Consider the following 15,369-nt stretch of genomic DNA (forward strand, 5'->3'; position numbering starts at 1 on the left):
TGACCATGGGGATGCTACAATGGTCGTAAATGTGAAAAACAGTCATAAGTCACTTTTTTCAATGAACAGTCACTAAACAGTTGTTAATTGAGGATTATCTGTACATAGCAGATTTCTCCCCCCCCCCCATGCCTTTTTCACTGTATGGAAAAGAATCGGCTCTTAAGGCAAAATCTGAAAGATCTGTTTCCACCACAAGGGGGCAGAAGGGGTCTAGATGTTTGAGCAATGGCTGTGAAAAGGATTTGCAATTATTGAAATGCTGCTTGCTCTTGAGTAGACAATCTAAATTACTGTTCTTTGTTTAAGAGTTGAGACAGCAATCTTGTAAAACTTGCAAAGTTAGGGATGACTTTTTTATACACATGCACAAAGCTTTGAAAATGCATGGCGTCCTTCACATTTCTAGGTTCTTGGTTATAAACTGTGTTTTTGTAGGTTCCCATACCCTAAATAGTCCAACTGGAGAAGATTGAATGCACATTTTTCCAACCAAATAAAATGTCTGTGTTCATGGAATTGTTCTAAGACATCTTTCATGTAAAGATAGATCTTTTGAAAAGATCAGTATATCAGCCAGTAAACCACAACATATATATTTTTTTCCAAAAACATCAGGAAATATTTAATGGAGAAGACTACCCTATAATTAGCCAAGCCAAAAGTATTACTGTGTATTTAAATTTGTCATGTCTGTTCCCGAATGGTGTTAAATATTTGTGTCTCTCTTTCAGTCTTGATCAAAGGGTACGTGCCTCTCAAATCCGACTTCATGAAATAGCATGCCTTCTGAAGGCCATTCAAGAGATGAAATAAGAAGCAATGGGTAGAGATCCCTGATGCTTACACTGTTCAGGACCCTATAGGGATATAAAAATGTTGGCACAGATGTAAAGGACCCAAACTCCCCCCCCTTTCTTCAAATTGTTATGCAGAAATTCCTTTAAAGTGGATAACTCTTGAATAGGTATATATTACCTCTTAGTTGGGATCTAAACTCCTGGTTTCAAGTTCATTGCACAGTCGCATACCTGATGAGGAAGCTATACAGAGTCTCTTCCTCACCTAATAAAGTCCATTCCCCAAGCTGAGAAATGCTAGTAAATACCAGCGTTCTGAAAGGCTCAGAATGGAGGCATTTGCTAATGTTTTAGCCAGATTTGAGGTCTGTCACTCGAGCGCACCAGGGGATTTCTTCCAGCATTCTCCCCAATAGCGCAAAGAGAGGGGCCAGGCCAGTGGTGGGATTCAAATAATTTAACAACCAGTTCTCTGCCCTAATGACCGGCTGGGTGGGTGTGGCCAGGGGGTGTGACAGGCAGCACTCGGCCTCCTGCACCCCCCGGGAGCAAAAACAGGCGGGGGGGGAACGCGCCACCCCACAACACCCTGTTTTGGGTCTAGTAGGCCTCCCTGCACTTATCTGGGAGCCAAAATGGGGACTCCAGGAAGGGGCTGGGCGGGGTGAGGCCAGCCACCAATTTAACTGCCGGTTCGATCAAACTGGCCTGAACCAACTAAATCCCACCACTGGGCCAGGCAGGCCTCCCAGATGTGGTGGGAAGCTCAGGCCCTCGCTCCAATTGTCCATTTAATGCCCCAAGCAGTCGCCTAAAGACCACAACTGAGAGAGTTAGAATTGTGGTCGTTGAATCACATAGCATCTCACCACTGAGGTCATGTAGCACCTTGCTGAATAATCATTTCATTCAACGACCACGACTCCAGGCACAACTGTGGCTGTAACTGGAGGACTACCTTGATAACTAAAACTAAAACTGGGTAATTCATATCAAGACAGTTCCTCAAAACCAAATACCACCTTGGAAAACTACTGATAATTACTGCATATATTTCAACATTAGCATGTTAGAGTCAAGATATCATGTACCTGTTAGAAACCCAAAACCTCACATTTTGCAAAAAGTAGAGTTTCTGGACATTCCTCAAGAGTAGCTCCCTATAAAGTGCAATACGGTAGTCAAACAAGCCCATTATCTTTTTGAGCATCTTTTTCATAAATGACACATTAGCCAATAAAAGATCTATTAAGCTAGTCAAGAGTTTCTTGGTTTTTTTCCTCTTATATGTTAAATGTAGAATATTCAGGGACTTGTCTCTTGTTTGAGAAGTCGTTTAAGAGAGAGCACAGACAAGCTTTCTGCATCAGAAAAACCATTTACAGACTTTCAAATGATGGTCTCTTCCATCTACTGTATGGAAGATGGTCTCTTCCGTCTACCCGACCATACCAAGAGAATATATAGTCTTACAAATGGAACCACAGGAAGGAGAAAGATTCCCAAGTCATCAGCACTTTCACAAGTCTGGCATAATTCTTAGCACTTCCCCCAGTTGCTCAATTATTGAATCAACTTTCCAGCATTCAAAGCTTATAAGGGAACTACCCACATTGTTTAATCCAAGCTGCCTTCCGGGGGCTCTGGCTCACTGCCAACTATTGACTGACCAGCTGTCTGCAACAATTAACTGTGGTTGGTGGCATTAGATACCTAACCAACAAAAACATCTGGAGATTCGTTTCCCCCTCCTCCTCATGGGGATGATTCCGTTCCAGAATAATTGGGAGGAGTACGTGTTTGATTCAGCTTTTCAAAGCTGCACCTTGAACTATGACACTTATACCCTCACTCAGCACAAGTAAATCAACAGATCATTCAGTTACATCACTGCAGCATAAGTGGCAACTGAGCCAATCTTGATAATGATCTGTGTGAGTTAAAAGGAAAGCATCTTCAATTGAGGAGTGATTTGCAAACGGATCTAAATGCATATTCACAAACATCCATAGCCATAGCCATTCTATGCAGACAGGTAAAAGACACACTAGCCATTTTAAAGATACTCAGGATGGTTTGCAAGTTAACAACAACAACACCACACACACACACACACACACACACACACACACACACACACAGAGCAATCAAAGACAACAAACATCTATCAAAACTACAAATCTGGTGGACTATACAAGATATTATTTTGAAGAATAATTGACTCTAAATTTAATATTAATAGTTGGACTTTTGCCATTGAAATATTGAAAGATGGAACACTGTACTTAAAAGACTGTTTACGGAAGAATATTGGAATGGAAAAGAGGGACTGAAAATATTTTATGAATGGATAGAATATTTTTTTTTCTTTAGGATGAGGGGAGTTAAGGTACTAGGGGAGGGATGGAAATTTATGGATTGTTTGCTTATTTTAGTTTATGCTTGTTAGGTGTTATATCCTGTATTTTGCTCTGGGAAGCTTGGGGGGTGGGGGTGGGGGGAGTGGGGGGGGGTTGGGGGGGGAGGGGAAGTATGGGTAAAAATGTTTGTAAAACTTTTTGAATTAAAAAAAAACATCTATCAAAACTAACTTGAAAGTGAACTGGGCTTGAATGATACAGGAGGCAATGAAATAGTGCCCAAAAGCATTGTGGGGGAGGGGCAGGACTGGAATACAACAGTATCCAACTAAAATCAAATTTTACATTGCTGCCTTTGTTCTACTGCCTGCCCCACATGCTGCAACTGTTTACAAGTGTCAAGAGTAGAGAAGAACGAGGCATCATGAGGTTTCATCCTAAAATAGGGATGGCTGTTTCATTGGTCTTGTGATGCCAGTCTGCTGTGCCTAACATCGCTTGGGCTAGCTTCACAAAATAACAGCAAAGACTTAACACAACAAGCCTGAAAACTCCTAATCCCTTTCCTTTTAAAAAGCTGCATGCCATCAAAAAAGATGCTACGAGTCTATGTTTCAAGGAGAATGTTTCAAGGAGACGAGTCTATGAGTCTACGAGTCTATGTTTCAAGGAGAATGTTTCAAGGAGAAAACACACAGTGAGTAAGGAGCAGAAAAAACATTATCACCCACTTCTTCTCAGAGAAAGGTTGAACTTCCCTGAAAATGTCAGCTCGCTACACTATGGTCAGAAGGAGTAGCAAAAACCTTAATTTCAGCTTCACTTAAAAATTAGTGGCTGTAGTAAATCAGGAAGTGGAACCAGTCCTATCTTTGAAAAAAACAAGGACACTTTGGGTGTGTTTTTCAAACAGTTTCTACAATGGGAAATCTATTTCTATAACAATGAGCGTGTGCGTGTGTGTAATATGCGTGCTCCTTTTTTGCACTTGTTATTTTGGGGATGCAACCAAAAAAACCCGTGAGCAAGGCCCACAGTGCCAAAATGTATTTGCTTCAGCTCCAGTCCCAAAGAAGCAGACTAGTTAAGCATTTAAAATGTTGCCTGCAGTCTCCATGTTGGGGACAACAATGGCAAGGAGCAGGCCGATGGAGCGTCAGGAATCAGCTATTAATGCATTGCAGTTTGCCAGACATAAAAGGAGGGGCATTCTAAGGTTAGAAGACGCAGGTATACTGCTACAAACCCTGAATTCTTGATAATGATCTGTGTGAGTTAAAAGGAAAGCATCTTCAATTGAGGAGTGATTTGCAAACGGATCTAAATGCATATTCACAAACATCCATAGCCATAGCCATTCTATGCAGACAGGTAAAGACACACTAGCCATTTTAAAGATACTCAGGATGGTTTGCAAGTTAACAACAACACCACACACACACAGAGCAATCAAAGACAACAAACATCTATCAAAACTACAAATCTGGTGGACTATACAAGATATTATTTTGAAGAATAATTGACTCTAAATTTAATATTAATAGTTGGACTTTTGCCATTGAAATATTGAAAGATGGAACACTGTACTTAAAAGACTGTTTACGGAAGAATATTGGTACGCTGACGACACCCAGCTGTACTTTTCCACCCCGGACCACCCCAATGAAGTTGTCAAGTGCTGTCCCGGTGTTTGGAAGCTGTACGGGTCTGGATGGGGAGAAACAGGCTCAAGCTTAATCCTCCAAGACGGAGTGGCTGTGGATGCCGCACCGATTCAGTCAGCTGCAGCCGCGCTGGCTGTTGGAGGTACTGGCTGCTGTGGCGGTTGAGACCCCAGACTTATAGTCATGGGGATTTCAACTTGCCATCAGTTGGCTTGTCATCGACGGCAGCTCGGGAGTTCAAACTTCCATGACGGCCTTGGACCTGATTCGAGTAAATGATGGCCCCTCGCACATGGGGAGGCATGCTGGATCTGATTTATATCTCTGGACAGTGGTTAAATGATCTGGTATTAGACGATTTAGTAACAGAACCAATGTCATGGTCGGATCATTTCTCCTTCGCCTAGACTTCGAACCGCCATTCACCACCGCGGAGGCGGAACCTATCGGTGGTTCCGTCCCAGGCGCCTGATGGACCCTGAGAGGTTCCAGGCGGAGCTTGGGCCATTCCTGAGGATCTGGCACGACTGAGGAACTGGTCGTGGCCTGGGAGCGGGCGCGGCGGGGCCCTGGACCGTGTCGCGCTTTGCGGCCTCTGACCCGGCGTAGATCTCGTCCGGCCCCTTGGTTCTCCGAGGGCTGAGGAGATGAAACGCCGGAGAAGACGCCTAGAGAGCACCTGGAGGTCCAGTCGCTGGCTGATCGGACACTAGTTAGGACCTATTCTAGGACCTACCTAGTGGCAATGAGGAAGCGGCGCTCCTCGGCTTATCCTTGGACTTCTGTCGGGCCTGCTGGGCCTCTGGCTGGGGTGATGACCACGGCGACCGCGCTTGGCTTCCGGGTATCGGCGGCGATGGCAGCGGCGGTGGCCAGTGCTGGATGGGACTTGGCGGACTTTTCTCCCTTGGAGCCTGGCGTTTTCCTCGGCTTATCCTTGGACTTCTGTCGGGCCTGCTGGGCCTCTGGCTAGGGTTGATGGGAACTGAAATTAAAATCATTTGGAAGGCACAAAACAATTGGAAGGGATCTTACTCTGGAGTTCTAACGTGGAAGAATCTCGTGACTGAAAGCAAGCAAAAAAACCCATATTTTTCCCCCTTTTCTTTCCATAGCTCTGGCACTGGTATCCTCTAGAAAAGTTATTCAGTGTTATACCTAAAACAATACCATTAACACAGTATACTGTAATATATTCACTTCTCTACTTGAACCAATTCCTTAATGAAAAATACCAATATCCCTACCCCTGACTGTAGGTAATCCATGACTTACAACCTTACAACCCCAGTTAGAACCGTAAATTGTTACAGTCATCAGTTGAGGCACCCACATGAACGGACTTGATTTTTTTGACATTTCTGCAGTGGTCATTAAGCAAATGCCACAGTCATAAGTATGAACCATTGCAAATTAGAGTCACATGATTAGGGGATGCAACCAAAAAAACCCGTGAGCAAGGCCCACAGTGACAAAATGTATTTGCTTCAGCCCCAGTCCCAAAGAAGCAGACTAGTTAAGCATTTAAAATGTTGCCTGCAGTCTCCATGTTGGGGACAACAATGGCAAGGAGCAGGCCGATGGAGCGTCAGGAATCAGCTATTAATGCATTGCAGTTTGCCAGACGTAAAAGGAGGGGCATTCTAAGGTTAGAAGACGCAGGTATACTGCTACAAACCCTGAATTCTTGATAATGATGTGTTCGAGTTAGAACCCTTGCCCTGCCTTCCATGTCTGCCATCCATCTGGAACAAGAGAGTTGATTGGGTTCCTTGGCGTCAGAAAAATTAACATGGTGCCCAAACTCTACTGTAAGCAGGAGATGGAGTAAGAGTTCATTACAATTGGCACTGACCTGTGAGCAAAGGGCATTCTTGTGGGTTTTCTTGTAAATAAGAGCTGGGCAGATAAAACAGATGAGACTCCCCATCGTTGCACCTGTTAGGCCCAAGATGGTCTCCACTAGCAGACAAGAGGAAGAGAAAAATTATTAGAAGTTCCAGTTAACGCCATATGAATAAACCCATTGAAATGATCCAGGGGAAAACTAGAGGCGTATGCTCAAAGTCACATAATACGAATTAGATCCCTTTGGCCACTCTTGGTCTAGACTGTGAAGAACCAACTTTTTCTGCTTTCTGCTCTGGGCCTATTGGTGAAGCAGAGGCTGTAGTCTACGTTACTGACTGTGATACAATAAGCACATCAGTACATAATTAGTTCATAATGTGATGAACTAATGTCTTTAGCTCCATACTTACCATAAATAGAGTAGGATACTACTTCATCCTTAAGTATGCATTAAAATAGAGTGAAAAGCATACACTTGTCACAATACTTCTGTTTGATAACAAAGAATGCTTAAGAGGATACTGAAACTATTTTATTTTTTAAAAAATATTTATATTTCCTATGTCTAAACCACCTAACTCCCTCAGATATGGGATTATGGGTACTCTAGTTCTAGTATGGATCCAGAAATTCATTCTTGTACAAATATAGGATAAGAATAAGCAAAGTGATACCCTCAGATTATTTCAAATTCCTTAAGTCCTTCCATACTGGCTAGGATTGATGGGAACTGAAATTAAAATCATTTGGAAGGCACAAAACAATTGGAAGGGATCTTACTCTGGAGTTCTAACGTGGCAGAATCTCGTGACTGAAAGCAAGCAAAAAAACCCATATTTTTCCATGTTTTCCCCCTTTTCTTTCCATAGCTCTGGCACTGGTATCCTCTAGAAAAGTTATTCAGTGTTATACCTAAAACAATACCATTAACACAGTATACTGTAATATATTCACTTCTCTACTTGAACCAGTTCCTTAATGAAAAATACCAATATCCCTACCCCTGACTGTAGGTAATCCATGACTTACAACCTTACAACCCCAGTTAGAACCGTAAATTGTTACAGTCATCAGTTGAGGCACCCACATGAACGGACTTGATTTTTTTGACATTTCTGCAGTGGTCATTAAGCAAATGCCACAGTCATAAGTATGAACCATTGCAAATTAGAGTCACATGATTAGGGGATGCAACAATCATAAAGCCTTCAAAATGCAGTCACATGACTGTGGGGATGGAGATACAATATTTTACAATGGTCAGGAGTGTTATATAGACTGTAAAGCATATAACATATATGTTATATATATAACACCTTGTTGGTGCCCATTGTAATTTCAAGTGGTCGTTAAGCAATTGGATGTAAGTCAAGGACTACCTGTATTGTATAGAACTCCTAAAAAGATAATGTATCTTGTCTTTCTAAATCAGGGATCTCCAACCTTGGTCCCTTTAAAACTTGTGGACTTCAACTCCCAGAGTCCCTCAGCCAGGAAAGGTGGCTGAGGAACTCTGGGAGTTGAAGTTCACAAGTTCTAAATAGATTAGCCATTAGCACCATATACATATACATATTAAGATATTTACAAGCATCTCAGAAAGGGAAGGTGTAACCAGGAATATTTTTGTCCAGAGATACTAAAATTCAAGACAACATATACAAGATCATACAAATTACTGGGAACAAGAAGCAAAAGAAAGTTTGAAAATAAACAGAAAATACTTAATATATTATGTGGTATAAGTATGATCATTCTAAATGTATTCACTGTAGGTACAAGTCTGTACCTTTAATGAAAGTTGATTGCAGACATATTTTGGGCTTATTCTAATATATGCTCATATACAGCAACCACATAAATACACATCAGCTTTTAAAAACTAGGGATTAAGAGTCCAAAAATTCCCTTACCATTTGGGATCATGATGCCACCAACCATGGTCCCAAACACAATTGCCAGTGTCAGAGCTTTAAATCGGAGAGGTGGCATATAACCTCCTGCGGCAAATGTTCCATCTTTTTGCTGTTTAAAAAGAAAAGTTTAATAAAACAAGCACATGAACAGATCCCCACACACCTGCAAATTCTCTGGAATCTCTTTGGAGACCCTGTAAATTAGAATCTCTTCCCAATGCATTATCTTGACCAACCATTTTATTACTATTCGGAAATTATTCACAGAAACTTTTGACTTAAAACTGTAAAATAATCCAACTAGCATGATTTAATGACTTCTGAAAAATCATCCAGTATGGAAGATAACAGGCCAGTATAACTAATGAAAAGCATATTTTCCATTTGTCTTTTTCTTGTTAATTGTAACTCTCATAACTGTTTAAAATTGTCTTTAAAACTTTTTATGTGCTGCAAAATAAATTAGGTTTCACAATAGTAGAGCGAATGTTAAGGCAATTATACTTCAAAGCAATGTCAGCTATATCACGAATCTGTACTGAATAGTAGTGGACAAGATTCATCATAGCTTCAGCAGGCCAAAATTATTGTACTTGATGAGCTACACAGTGATAATGTCCATGGTAAAAATGGATTACCACACTGCATTTGAATGGCACAAGAGTCAATCATTGACCAGAGACTGAGCTTCTTAGGAAAATGGTTACATTTGGAGGAACAAAATGGTAAGACAAAAGAAAGAAGATAATTACCATGCCTAGGGCATGGTCGCAACAATTGATCACTGGTCTGAAGTTGTTTTTTTTTAAAATTTCTTGGGATATTATGAAGTTTTAGGTTAAATTCTACTTCATACCTAGCAATCAATGGCTGCTGTTTTACAGGCATAAGACTCATGCACAGGAAGGCCTAATCAACCTAAACATTACTTCCTATTCTTTTTCCAGGCATTCAAACGAAGTTTTTGCTTCCCCCACTTCAGCAAAACTTGATTCCATGCAAGAGCAAATACTGATAATTGTTTTCTTAACCATTTTTTTAAATAATAAAGCAACCACAGGAAATCAAATGAAAACGACACCAAATCGAATGCTATCTCCAAACCTAAAAAGTGGGGAAATTCCATTTATTTCTTTTAAATAATATATGAAGAGTGAAGGAGAGGACAGCATGAGCACAAAATTCTTCAGTTTAGTTTATATCAGCTTACCTGCTGCTCAAAAAGAAGCGTATTCAAAGCCTGCCGGCATGGCAGAATCATCATTGGAAATCCAACTGCAACAGACATCATGAACCCCACACGTATCATCTCCGTCACTACGTTGGAAGGGAAGTTTATAAGTACATTGCCTTCAATGGCTTCAATGTAACTCACATAGCCAAAGAACCCCACCTGTTCAAACAAAAAGTAGAAATTAGTTTCAGAGGATATATCAGGGGTGTTCTCTTCTCTGTCCCTGAAGTGCTCGGCGGTGATATAGCTGCAAACGGCCTTAAATGACTGCCACGGCACTTCAAAGGGCCGCACTACAGCTGATCAGCGCTGTAGGCAGCTAGTAGACCGGTGCCTCTATTTTTAAAGAAGGTAGACCGGGGCCTCTCAGTAAAAGGCAATTGGTAGACCGGGGTCTGTTTTTAAAGAAGGTAGACCGGGGCCTCTCAGTAAAAGGCAATTGGTAGACGGGGTCTCTATTTTTAAAGAAGGTAGACCAGTGCCTTCCAAGTTTTGTATACTTTATTATTTTTATTATGTATTATTATTGACCATGCCCATTCAGTCACCTGACCACCAAGCCACACCCACCAATTAAAGCCACGCCCACAGAACTGGTAGGGAAAATTTTTAGATTTCACCCCTGGGATATATACATTTATTTTTTTGGAAAGAAAACAAATTTAGGCAATCCTTGGGCCTGTTCCCTAGTCCAAGAGAGAGCTATATTTTTCTCTAATTGTTTAATTAATTATATACTTCTTATTCCTCCTTTACCTCTGAATGGAAAGCTTATCACTCATTCAAATCTGTCTCTTAAGAAAACTGTCAGGAATATCACATTATCTATAGTGGGTTTCCCTGTACATTTCCAAATTCCAGGAGATGTTTTACAGATGTAAAGGAACAGATGTATGTATGTATGTATGTATGTATGTATGTATGTATGTAAATCATGTAACAGGTTTATGAGTAAAACAAAGTTCCAATAAGATAAGAAAATGAGGGCTCTATTAAGTCATTCTGAGCACTTGGCTATGACAATGTCCAGCAATGCTTTCCCAAAAGTAAAAATTTTATTTTATTCCATCATCTTAAATGTATTTTTATGACAACATCACACATTATCAGGATGGAAACAGAGAAAACGAAGGATTTGTCAAGTTTTCTTCAATCTAGTTCTATCACAGAAGGTAAAATAGCAACCTGAACTCCAAAGTTCACCCTTTAAAAAAAGGCAGGTATGGTAATGTACCCAGCAACATGAACTGATCATGCCTGGTCAGGATGAACTATATATTTAACTGGGTTTCATAATGCAATGTGGACAGTATATTTTTTTTCTGGTTTTCTGCTTATTTTATCAGAAAATAATGTCATTCATTTCACAATGTAGCACTGGGAGTTACAAGCAAAGCTTATTGTTTCTCTCCTGCCCCCAAGTATGAATAGCTCAATGGTACTGAGACATTGCTACAACTGCGAAATGTACCATAATAACTGCCAAACATTGCCCAGACAGGCACAAACTTAGAATGCAGCTCCTATAATCCCTTCAAATGTCATTGCTGAATGTATCAAGCGGGGTAACTTATTAAACTTCAGATGGAATGATCACATAAATTGCATTTTAAGATTTTTAATATTAACTTTTGGGGGTGAAACTTTCGACACATTACTGAAAAATCAAACAGTGCACACTTTTGACTTAGATGCAATACACTGTGAGTTTGGTGTAATGGTTCGGGTGCTGGCCTAGAAACCAGGAGACTGTGAGTTCTAGTACCATCTTCGGTGTAAAAGCCAGCTGGGTGGCTTTGAGCCAGTCACTCACTCCCTGTCCAACCCACCTCAGAAGGTTGTTAGTTGTGGACAAAATTGGAGCAAAGGAATATTAATTATGTTTGCTACCCTCAGTTACTAAGGGAAGGGAAGGGGAGGGGAGGGGAGGAAGGAAGGAAGGGCTTTTTACAATTTCCTTTTTTGACTCTGTCAGAGACAAGTACTTCAACTAAGGGCAAGACATAGACGCTTTGTTGCTGAAGCAGACCCTGTTGTGATCCCTTCCAGTATTTTTGTTTTCTACAGACAGTTCTGGCAGCATTTGCTAATCCATCTTATCAAAATAATTGCTTAGTTAAGATGTAGGGAAATTTAAACACCATATATGCACACTAATCACACATACCATGTTCTAGTCCTGCTTAATGGAATTTATGGTTTGCAAATCCTGAATTGGCAGAATAGTTTACAGTTCCTCACAGTTAATTCCTTACGGACTTTTTTTCTCCCCAGAAGACTATTTTTTAATGGTTTTGCTTTTTTTAATATAAAGGGACAGGGCAGGAAAGATTTAAAAAACAAATAAATAAAAATTCTCACCATAACATAAAAGGCAGTGACCACCTTTAGTGAGGCGGCAAAAATGGAGCTCATGATTTTAACTGACGGCTCATCCAGACTATCGTAAGTTGGAAACACTTGGCTGCAAGACACAGTCAAACATTGGTTAGAACATGTTGTCAGGAAGAGAAACATTCAATCCAGCATGCAGTTGCCACCATAAAGGTAATCCCAGGTCTTCCCATAAGATTCCTGTCAGGCTACAGTGGTTTATATTGCTGATGCCAGGAGATTTTAAACATTCCCAAGTTTTAAGTGTTACACATATACACCCGCTCTCCTCCTCTGTGCCACTGTGCCACGTGTACAATGTAAATATTTCACATTTTGAAAAAAGAAGGAAGGAAGGAAGAGGGAAAAAAACCTGAAGTTGCAACCGGAATGACCACTTGTTTGAGTCAAACAACAGTGGCAAAGCTCCAGACAGCACTCTGGAGATTATTGCTCTTGAAGCATCCTAGGTTGATAATTAAAGCAATACGGTGTTTACAGAATAAGAAGCAGGGAAGGAGCGAAAGCATCGGATTGTCAAAGAGAAAAGTTAAACAACCAAAACTAAACACTGTGCCTGTCATATTTCAGCATTAATGCTTGAGCCCAAGCTCCCAGAAAACTGAAGGAGCCAATTACACGGGGTTTGGGCGCTTATATAAGCTTGTTTCCAACATCAGGTATATAATTTACTACAGCAGCTGGAGGTTGCATAGATATAATTCGGAGGCTGGCAAGGTTTGAATGGTCGGGGGCAGCAAAAACAAAACAAAAAACGAAACAAAAAATATATCCAGTAATGTCTAAGTATCATCCCTGGAAGGGGTGTGGCTAAAATTGTTTTGGCCATTTTTGGCTTTGTGGGAAGGTTAAGGATAGCAATGGGAGGGGAAGTTTCCCAGAAGCAAACTACTCCCAGACCGACTCATAAAACAACATCAAATCCCTCCCCCACAAATAAATATGTTCCAGGTTTTTTTTTTAGAGGATTTTAGATGTGGGAGTGGAAATGGGAGCCTATGAAACGCAAACCACTCTTATTCCCATCTTTAAAACTACCCTAGATCAGAATTATGAATTAGGTGGTGGGGGATATAATTTAAAATCCAACTGATAGACCTCTCTTTCTAAGCATTCCCCTATAAAAGGGAGTATGAACCTTGAGCCAGTTTGGGCTAGTGGTTAAGATACTAGACTAAAAAGTGGGAGACCGTGCGTTCAAGCCCCACCTTAGCCACAAAAGGCAAAGTTAGATGACCTTGGGCTGGTCACTCTCTCTCTTAGCCCAGCTCACCTCACAGGTTTGTTGTTGAGAAGAAAATAGAAAGAGGAAGGTATGTTTAGATATGGGCTCCAATAGCAATAGCACTTAGACTTATATACCGCTTTACAGTGCTTTACAGCCCTCTCTAAGCAGTTTACAGAGTCAGCATATTTCCCCCTACGATTTGGGTCCAAGAGGCCACCTTGAATTATTTGTAAATAAAAGGGGAGTGTCTATAAATAAAATCAATCCATCTGGGTTGCTCTTAACAATCCTACTAGGGCTTCAGGAAAAATAAAAAGGACAAAACCTTGTATCTTTCTGCGACAAGTCCAGAATTATAGAACAAACTACATACTAATCCTGAAACATAGCCTGTAGCCAGCCAGCTTTGCACGTGTTAATGGAAAATTCCCTTTTTAAACCTATGAACCAAATCAGATATCTTGCATTTTAAAAATATTAATAGCAAGCATTGTCCCCTGATTAGGAGGTTGATTTTTAATTCCTGCATTTTCTTGATTAAAACCATCCCCACCATTATGATGGATGCAGAATTGATTTTTAATAAGGAAAACCATTTCAGAGAATGGGGAACTGGGAGAACGTGCCCCTCTTCTTTAGCTCTTTAGTGTCTACCTCACTTCTTTTTGAAAAAATAAAACATGAATGTTCGTGACTCTCCTTGATCCTACATGTTCATTCATTCTAAGGCTGGACAAGTACTATGAAAGTATTCTGTGAAATTCTGTGGATGCAATAAAAGATGAAAATAAAGGTTTCCTAAAAACACTGGCAAAAGACTTCTGATTGCCTAACCCCAAAGAACAAATCATAAAATTATTGCTGCCACCATATTCTCCTTGTGAACTTCCCCATGGCATTTGCCTGGATACTGTTGGGAGACAGGCGGCTGGATTAGAAGAGCTTTTGGTGTGATCTAACAAGGAAACTCTTGGGTTTTTAAAAAGATGGTAGTTCAAAGAGACAGAAGATCAGAAGTCCCTCACCACCCCTGCTTTGTATAAACAAGCCCCAAGATATTTTGGCTTTCCAGACACAGAAGTAAAAGAGATTCTCAAACCCATCAGATGTGCAAGTCAAACCTTCTCTGCCAATCAAGACTCCAAGATGCATAACAAGCAGTGTACTTGCTGTGCACAGATTTTATTTTTAAGCTGAGATGTCCACCCGGAAGGCCAGGTCAAGATCAAGGTATCTGGGAGCAGCAACCTTTGTCTGATAAACATTTCCTTATGCTCCAGGGATTCTTCACCACACTTGTAATCACAGAAGGCTGCCCTCAGGGTGAACTGAAGAAGAGTATTTAGTCCAAATGCCTTCACATGTATCTCTCGATTTCTAAGATGAGGACAAGGAGAAAAACAGCACAAGCAAGCAGCTTCAGAGCCCAAAATAGTTCTTGGTGAAGGGGGGGGTGGAGTTATTTTTTGTGTGTATGTGTGACCACGTTTCCATTTCGTTAAACATAAACATTCATTGCTTGTGGAACTTTGAAAAGGTAAAATTGCAGGGTTTTTAAAATTTTTCTGGGCAGGAGAGAATGCTGCTCAGAGAAAAGACCTAATTTGGCAAAATGCAGAAGTCTCAGGACAAAAACAGTCAGAATATTTAATCAGGGTTTGGTAGCATCTTGCTTCATCTGACATAGACTTACTCCTCCAGCATCACAATTCAATTGTAAAGGGGAATGTGTCCCTTGTAATTCCCTGAGAGAAGTACATGTATTTATGTACTACAATATCTAGGGCTGCTCACCAGTCAATGACTCTGAGCGTAGCTACTATGCTATGAAAGAAGATATGAGGAATTGATTTTTTGCAAATCTTAATAAAAACTGCTCTCCCCCCCCCCACCGAATGATGCATATGGCAAAAAATTTCTCT

General features: G+C 40.7%; 1 protein-coding gene across 9 annotated transcripts in view; it reads right to left on the bottom strand.

Moving 5' to 3' along the window:
- SLC38A10 (solute carrier family 38 member 10) overlaps positions 1-15,369 on the bottom strand; it is a 94,982-nt gene that overhangs the window by 49,158 nt on the left and 30,455 nt on the right. For all 9 annotated transcript variants that reach the window (XM_058166216.1, XM_058166215.1, XM_058166217.1 and 6 more), the window contains 4 exons: positions 12,187-12,289; positions 9,802-9,984; positions 8,589-8,700; positions 6,680-6,786 (listed from right to left, as the gene is read on the bottom strand). In XM_058166216.1, the coding sequence (XP_058022199.1) occupies positions 6,680-6,786; positions 8,589-8,700; positions 9,802-9,984; positions 12,187-12,289 (505 nt within the window). The remainder of the gene's footprint in view (positions 1-6,679; positions 6,787-8,588; positions 8,701-9,801; positions 9,985-12,186; positions 12,290-15,369) is intronic.

The sequence above is a fragment of the Ahaetulla prasina genome, chromosome 2 (assembly GCF_028640845.1).
Source record: "Ahaetulla prasina isolate Xishuangbanna chromosome 2, ASM2864084v1, whole genome shotgun sequence".
Taxonomy (NCBI): domain Eukaryota; kingdom Metazoa; phylum Chordata; class Lepidosauria; order Squamata; family Colubridae; genus Ahaetulla; species Ahaetulla prasina.